The following is an 8,384-nucleotide window of genomic DNA, read 5'->3' on the forward strand; positions in this document are numbered from 1 at the left end:
TAGACTATGAGTTAAATAACCTACTTTCATAATAATTTATATTAATTAATTATTATAAAAAATAATGTTATGTTAATTTATAGTAATTTATGAAGAGTAAGACAACCAGACAACTGAAAATCACCTTCATTTTTTTATGATACCTAAAAAGAGAAAGAAACATAACTTTAAATCAGTAAACTCACCTCTCACATTAGTAGTCAAAGTATTTTTTAACATTTTAACATTAGCAAAGTATCACATTTCTAATATGAATGGTTCTACCTAAGCAGCTGTGGTGGAAAATGTTACCTTTGGAAGAGAAATAAAAGTTAAACTCACAGAGACAAAGTCGACCCCAGAGTAATATGCTTATTATTGTAACAGCTGGAGATAAGAACTCCAACAAGTGTTTCATGCAATTAAATAGTTCACTGCACAGAGCTTGTGTTTCGTGATTGGTTATAGGTAAGCAAAGGACTTCACGATTATTGGTCAAATAAAGATAAAATTAACATGAATTATCATAAATGATCACATGATTAACAGGAAAGGAAATACATATATGATGAAAATCTACTGTAATACCAGCACTGTGAGAACTACTTCATTTCAACTTCAGGTCACAAGCCTATTATATACATCATACATAACAAGACATGACCGTAATTTCATATCCTGCAGGTGTCTTAAATCAGTCCCGATGGAGTAGTCATACCTCTATGCCTCCCTTATGCTTTCTCACACAACAAGCCTGTCACATAACAGAGACTGAGATGGAAGCAAGTGCAGGTTAATAATTTAAACCTAAAAGAACAAGTCCAAAGGGTCAGGCAGAAATCAATAAACAGACAGGCAGAGGTCAGGCGATCAGGCAAACAGTCCAAACGACTGGCAAAAAGACGAGGTTGAAAACAAGAAAAGTCAAAAACCAAACTCAACTAATAAGGTCTCAAGGCTTGGTCTATTTCTACACATGTTGTGTTAAATTATCCAATAAATGTGTTTAAAAAAAGAAAAACAAGTGACCAACACACGTGTTAATTTATTGTCCAATCATGTTGTGGACTGCGCTGCCGATGTCATCATTCAACTCGCTTCAAAGTGAATGTTTGTTGACCTTTTGATTGTGAAAGTAGAGTCGGAGTCCTGGTGTGAGGAAATGAAATGACCACAGGTACAGTGGTGGAAATAAGTATTTTAACATATATAATTTAATGTAATTATAATTTCAGTAAATATATTTCCAATGAGGCTATTCACATGAAAGTTTCACCAGACATCAGTATTAACTCAAGAAATCCAGAAATATAAAGAATTCACAACATTAAAGTTGCATCCATAAATAAAGTCATGTGTAATAAACTGGAATGACACAGGAAAAAAGTATTGAACACGCTAAGAAAAAGCAGTTCTCAAAGGCAAGGTAAGGCAAGGAACCAGCTGAAATCCATAAGTAATTATACCCCCATCTGTGCAAATTAATATCAGCTGGGTTAGTAAATTGATGGTCTATAAAAAGGCTTTTCATTACCAAGATGTCACACATGAAACATCTCATGATGGGTAAAATGCAAATAGCTCTCCCTAGACCTTCACAACCTAATTGTTGTGAAACATATTGATGGAATCGGATACAGACATATTTCAAAACTTCTGAATCTTACAGTAAGCACCATTGGGGCCATTATCCGCAAGTGGAAGCAACATCACTCCATCATCAATCGGCCACGCACAGGAGCTCCTCAAGTTTTCTGACCAGGGAGTCAAAAGAATAGTCAGAAGAGTAGCCCAAGAGCCAAGGAACACTCAGAAAGAGCTCCAGAAACACTTAGAGGCAGCAGGTGCCATCATCACAGAGAAAACAATAGGCAATGCACTCCACTGCTCACGCTCACCCAGCAAGACTACATTACTAAAGACAAGGCATGTTGAAGCTCATTTAAAGTTTGCTACAACTCATGTGGACAAGCCTATGAAATACTGGGAGTGTAGTCTGGTCAGACGAGGGCAAAATTGAACTTTTTGGCTGTCATACTACACACCATGTTTGGAGAAGAATTGGCACTGCACATCACCCTAAAAAAATTATGCCAGCTGTGAAGTTTGGAGGTGGAAGCATCATGGTGTGTGGCTGTTTTTCAGTGCATGGTCCTGGCAGACTTCATATAATTGAAGTAACAATGAATGGAGCCCTTTACTGGGAGATTCATGAGGAGAATCTGCCGCCATCCACCAGAATGTTGAAGATGAGATGTGGGTGGACCTTCCAGCAGGACAACGATCCAAAGCATACAGCAAAGGAAACTCTCAATTGGTTTCAGAGAAAAACAATCAAGGCATTGGAATGGCCCAGTCAATCACATGACTTGAATCAAATTGAACAAGATTCAAAGACAAAATGTGTAGAAGAATGGGCCAAAATCACACCGGAATACTGTGGCCGATTAATTTCTTCATACAGGAAGCATCTTGAAGCTGTCATTACAAACAAAGTCTTCTCATTAAGTATTAAATAAATTTCAGTTCAATACTTTTTTCCTGTGTCATTCCTCTTTATTGCACATAACTTCATTTATGGACTTTAATGTTTGGATTTCTTTATATGTGTGGATTTCTTGAGCTAATACTGATGTCTGTTGAAAATTTCATGTAAATAGCCTCATTGGAAATATATTTACTGGAAAAAAATGTTGACGAGTTCAGTACTTATTGTAAGTTGGCATTCATCAATATTTAGCATTAATTCTGCTGAAAATGCCTGGCCGAGTTTGTGATATTTAGGCAGAGAGTTCTCGAAAATATATTCACTGTAAAACAATAACTCAGCGAGTGATAATTAACTTTACCCATCACAACGGCTTCAATAGTGAATATCATGTACTGCTTCCTCCGTGTTGGAGTTACGCTACTAGTGTCATGTGTTAATGTTGGCTGTGAAATATGGACTATTATTGTATAATTCTCTGGGTCTGCATCTTATCTGAGGCTCCGAGCTAGGGTTAGCTGTCTGGATGCTGTCACCAATCACAGTAGGGATGAGTGATGCTAACATAGATACTCACCTGAGCTGATAACATTACTTTAGCATACAGCTCGCAGTAATGTTAGATATTGGTCTTATGGTCTGCACTTATATAACGCTTTTTTAACCTTAGTGGTTCCAAAGTGCTTTACACTGTTTCTCATTCACCCATTCACACACACACACTCACACACCAGTGGTAGCAGATATTCCCATGACCTTTTTGCAGGTTAACAATAACGTAGCATTACAGCTATTCAACATGATGTAATACAGAAAGTGGGTTAACGTTAACTACATTTAGCAAGTGTTTTGGACAAGGCAAGCTGTAGTAATTAGCATTAGGAGGATCGCTTAGAGCCGTGTTTCTTCATGTATTGGGTGAATGTTAATGCTGGTTAACAGGTGCAGATAGTCAGTAGCTAACAGAACTTAGCTAGCTCAGTAATGTTGAGGTCAAAAGTTCTTCACAAGGTTAATGTGACAAAAAGAGAGGTTGAGGTTTAGGTTGTAATGCTTTCCACTATCTCTGTAATGTTGGTTGACTTAATTAGGTTGTGCGAATAAATGCTCTCAAGTTAGCTAGATTTTCCTGGTGATGCTACAGCACCATTTCATTCTTTAGGTCAGTGGAGGTCACTTTTCCAAAATTACACAATTTGGGATTCTGTTACACATTTCCACAGTTGAAGACACTTTTCCATATTTTGTAGCTAACCAATTTTAATAACTTACCAACACTGTTTTTGCTTTTCAAATGGAAGGGAGTGGGACTTTTGTCTTTCCAGATGGCAGGGAGTTTGGTAAGAAGATGAATCTACTCCAATTCTTATATCTGTTAAATGTTTTTATGAATTAAATAAATGTCACCTGTATTTCATTTAATTGTTTGTTTATTTTGTGAGCATTTTAGTAGAATTTTAGCATTCAAACAAATAGCATTTTAGGATAATTGTAGGCAAGAAAATATAAACAACACATCTCTATATTATTTTGTGTTAATTTGAGCACATCTTTGTGTGGAAATGTACTAACACACAGCACGTGTTAAATGTACTAGCACACTGACTGTGTTGAAAGCAACACAAAATGTATTGTCCATAACTAGACATGCAGGTGCTTTAAAAATGTACACATGATGTGTTATTTTTTTAACACATCTGTTTTAAGAGTGTATGCTGTGTTCTTAGAAATCTTTGGTAACCCTAACCATGTGTCTAATGTTTCTGGGAGTGAAAAATGAACAGATGAATGGGTTTTAAGTCTTATTCCTGACCATTGTTCAGACATCACAGATCATTTTACTTCCTGATTGTGAACGTTGAAAAGAAAGCCCTAAAATGACATGGAAAAAAAGATCATATTCACTTTGCTTTAGGCTAAATTAATGGTACCTTTATGGTACTGTTTGTACTAATTTAGACCCAGTAAAACAGGTTTGTGTTGTTACTGACATACTGAAATATTCCATGTGAATGTGGTGGGTAGGGAGAATGTGGAGCCTTTTGTCCCTTCACAGGTATATAAGAGAAGCCTCAGTAGACTTGTTATTCTACAGACATAAGACAGACTGCAAACTTTCCAGTGTATTTACAGCATTGGTAAGCACAAATACCATCTTTTAATGTAGTGACTCCAACAAGCCCTCTTAAACTGCACTGTACATTTGTTTGTGTATGTGTTTTCCCAGGAGCTTTCTATTCTAACTTACAGGCAACATGAAGCTTTTGGTAAGTCTCATTTTTTCACTTCTACATTAACACATTGTTTGTCTTTTATATATACCTGAGACTACTGATGCATTTTTTTTTTTTTTTTTTAAAAAGCAAAGGTCTGTTGCACCAAATATCCACTTTGTTTAGTTTATTACTGTTCACTGCTCTTTATAGTAGATTTTTTTATGTAGAAATGTTTCATTTCAATATATTTGACGACATCTTTCCAGCATTTCTTTACATGTGCTTTTGCACAGTACTGTATATTACTGGTCCTAAAATGTAATGTTTTAATGGTGTGTTTACTCACTTTACTAACTGAATAATGTCATTGGATTTTGTCATAGATCTTTGGTGTGATTTTGATTGCTACACATACTGGTAAGCAAGATGAAGAGTACGTAATTAGTCTCATCAACTGAACCTGAAATGATATTTAGTTTTTTATACTTTTATCTACTTTTTGATTTTTACTTTTATTTCTCAAGGAGCCCAAGATCTGGTCCAAGATCCGGTAAAAAAGCGTAAGTTTTACAAGATGGCATGACATCACAGTGTCTGTTACATATATGCAGGGAGTAAAGCGCTTTCACATACTGCATATATGGAATATGATGCATGCGACTATTACCTGAAAAAGACTTGAAGGCTTTCTTTTTATTGACTTCCTCTTGTTGCAGTTTGTTACACTCAGTGGTTTGACCGGGACAATCCCAGTGGGAATGGAGATTATGAAACCTTGAAAGACTTGAGAGCAGAGTATCCAAAAAAGATCTGCTCCAAACCTCTGACCATTCAGGCTGCAACACTCACTGGAGTTCCTGCAGAAAGCATTGGACAAGTGTTTCAAGTGTAAGTCTAGAATGCATTGTGCAGTAGATCTTCACCAATGTGAATAAATTAAGAAATAAAACACAACAGACATGCTGGATACTAGATTATATATATATATATATATATATATATATATATATATATATATATATACACACACACACACAGTATACAACAAGGTCATTTGATGCAGTTAAATGTGAAGTGGAGTTACTGTTACCACCCAAAGCTAATTCTTTTCCAATAACAGCATGTCCCAAAGTGTTTTGGTCCTCTAATGCCACATAAATTTACCTATATTTTTTTATTATTGAGTTTTTAGTAAGTTAGTTAATTCCTGCTGCCACTTACAATAGCAATAAACTGTCATTGTCTCTTCTGCCTCCCTTTTTGTCAAAAAAAGACAAAAAAAACAAACACTTCTTGTGACATAATTGAGATACAGCTGTTAAGCCCTCTGTATTGAAGACTTTCCTGTTAGAAAATATAAAGTTAGAGATTTGCCCCTGACTGTAACAAACGATGACACTGCAGACTCTGCTATATTAAGTCTCCTCACAGAAAATCTCTCCATACCAGCAATTATAAACAAAATCTGTTTAAGTAGAGCATCCACCATACAAGTCCCTGTGTAAGTTGTTCCTATAGAAATAATAATGTATTAGGACCTTGGAGCTGGAACTATTATAAAAGTTGCTGTTATATATATATATATATATATATATATATATATATATATATATATATATATATATATATATATATATATAAACAAAACAACAACAATTAAACACCTTCTAAATCATAAAATTTTCATATTAAAATATTTTGATAATTGATTTATTTGATTAATTAGTTTGGGTTTTCCCAAATCTTTCTCTGTCACTGAATTCTCTTTCTCCATCAGGTATGACACAGTTTCTGGATTTGCCTGTGTCAATTCTCAACAAAAGAATGGAGAATGCTGCTTGGACTATAAGGTGCGTTTTGGATGCCCATGCCCTTGGCCCATAGTCAAGCCTATATTGTCTGCAGTGGAGGAGAGCCCAGCCCAGACAAATACAACTTTTACTTAGATACTGCACACATGCATGCTTGTTTCTTCAGCCATTTTATTATACAATTTAAAAGGCTGTTTTTCTTTTTAAAATGTCTAAAATGTCACTGAGTGTTTCTTGTTTTTTAGATGATTAACTTTTTCACTTGTTTTCTTAGACAGTTGGTGATTAGGTTATTGACTGTAGCATGTTCTTTGTATGCTGTTCTTGTTATGAATTAAAGAATGCAAACATATGGGATTTAAAGCATACTTTATCTAGCCAGTTACTCTGCAAAACTATAGTTTGATTAATGGAAGTGTCAGTGCTTTATACATTTTTTCCCCAAGTTTTGATAAGTATAGGGGTATATGTGTGACTGGGGAGCTTATGTTTTTATATCTTGCTAGGGATGTACCCAGAAGGATAGGAATATGAGACATTTTTGACTTTGTGGGGACATTTAGCTGGTCCTTATGAGGAAAATGTTTTTTTTGCAGCAACAATAAAAATATAATTTTTCCCTTTTGGATACTAAAGTTATGGTTAGGTTTAGGTGCAGGCAAAGCATTAATTAGCTGTATTAATAAACATGTCAATGAACGGCCCTTACAAGGACAGTGAGACAAACCTGTGTGTGTGTGTGTGTGTGTGTGTGTGTGTGTGTGTGTGTGATACGGTACATAATATATATACAATATGGATGACAATTTAAAGGAAACAAATGTTTTGGGCCACCACAAGCTGCAAGGATATCTTCAATGTGACTTGGTATTGATATTTATAAGTGTTTGAATCTGTACCTGAGGGACGAATGCTACTCTTCCAAAAGATATTTCCTCAGTTGGTGTTTTGTTAATGGTTTTGCTAAGATGTCAGTCCAGATTCTCTCACTGGTGGTCAAATGGGTTGAGATCTGGTGACTGTGAACACCATAGCTTATGGTTTATATAGTTTTCTTGTTAATAAAAGAAAAAAAAGGTTGTGTGTTCAAATCCCAGCACTGCCAAGCTGCTGCTGCTGCTGAGCCCTTGAGCAAGGCCCTTAACCCGCAGTTATATAAACATCACTCTTTAAAGGGGTGTCTGCCAAATGCTGTAAATATAAATTATACACATTAATTTATGCTTTTAATTATCTGTTTTGCTTGGCACCAAGCTTGGAGGCTATAGGTTGCCTGGGACCCCAATGAGAATGGCGATTAGGAAACCCTTAAGGAACTAAGAGAACAGAGAAAACCAAAGAACAGCTATCATAAATCTCTGTCCATTGATGCTTTAGGTCTTCTTTTCTCTTGTGAACTCTCATGAAGAGTGATTTATTTACTGGTTTGGCTTTGTTCTCTCCATTAAGTATGATGTGGTTAAATGCTTTGACTTTTCAGCAGTTTAGAAGCAGAATGTAGAGTGCTGGTCGAACCACAAGGAGCACTTTTATGCTCATTCTAGTTAGATTCAGCTTTTATACAGTATGTGTACAATGTTAGGTCCACATGTACACACCAGTATTAAACAGGCTTAAAAAATCAACCTTGTTAATGTTTCCTCAAACTACCTCAAACATAACATGGCAGAATGTTATGAGTGTCCACTTCTGTTGGACATGCTCAAAAATCCTCTCTTAGTGATGGTTGGAAAAATGATTAATCTGTTTTTTAATGGAGGAGAACCAGCTACAACCAGATTCTATTCAGCATGCTGCAGCTGTGGGCCTAAAAAGAGAAGAGGAACAGCTGTAGAGGCCTAGGGCCCTCTTCTTTTGGGATAAATACTCAAAATTCAACAGCTGCACTGT

At 35.8% G+C, this 8,384-nt stretch overlaps 1 protein-coding gene across 1 annotated transcript; it reads left to right on the top strand.

Moving 5' to 3' along the window:
* The first annotated feature begins 4,541 nt into the window (after positions 1 to 4,541).
* LOC128609051 (cartilage intermediate layer protein 1) lies at positions 4,542 to 6,846 on the top strand. Its single transcript, XM_053627367.1, has 6 exons — positions 4,542 to 4,605; positions 4,695 to 4,734; positions 5,067 to 5,100; positions 5,208 to 5,243; positions 5,400 to 5,571; positions 6,461 to 6,846. Exons 2-6 carry the CDS (start codon positions 4,723 to 4,725, stop codon positions 6,627 to 6,629), a joined length of 423 nt encoding a protein of 140 aa, XP_053483342.1. The 5' UTR covers positions 4,542 to 4,605; positions 4,695 to 4,722; the 3' UTR covers positions 6,630 to 6,846.
* Positions 6,847 to 8,384: the final 1,538 nt, after the last annotated feature.

This window comes from Ictalurus furcatus, chromosome 6 (assembly GCF_023375685.1).
Source record: "Ictalurus furcatus strain D&B chromosome 6, Billie_1.0, whole genome shotgun sequence".
Lineage (NCBI taxonomy): Eukaryota > Metazoa > Chordata > Actinopteri > Siluriformes > Ictaluridae > Ictalurus > Ictalurus furcatus.

Excerpts from the sequence above, each read along its gene's own strand:
- LOC128609051 (XM_053627367.1), top strand. Across the intron at positions 5,101-5,207 it reads TTTGATTGCTACACATACTG|GAGCCCAAGATCTGGTCCAA; the intron begins GTAAGCAAGATG and ends TTATTTCTCAAG. Across the intron at positions 5,572-6,460 it reads ATTGGACAAGTGTTTCAAGT|GTATGACACAGTTTCTGGAT; the intron begins GTAAGTCTAGAA and ends TTTCTCCATCAG.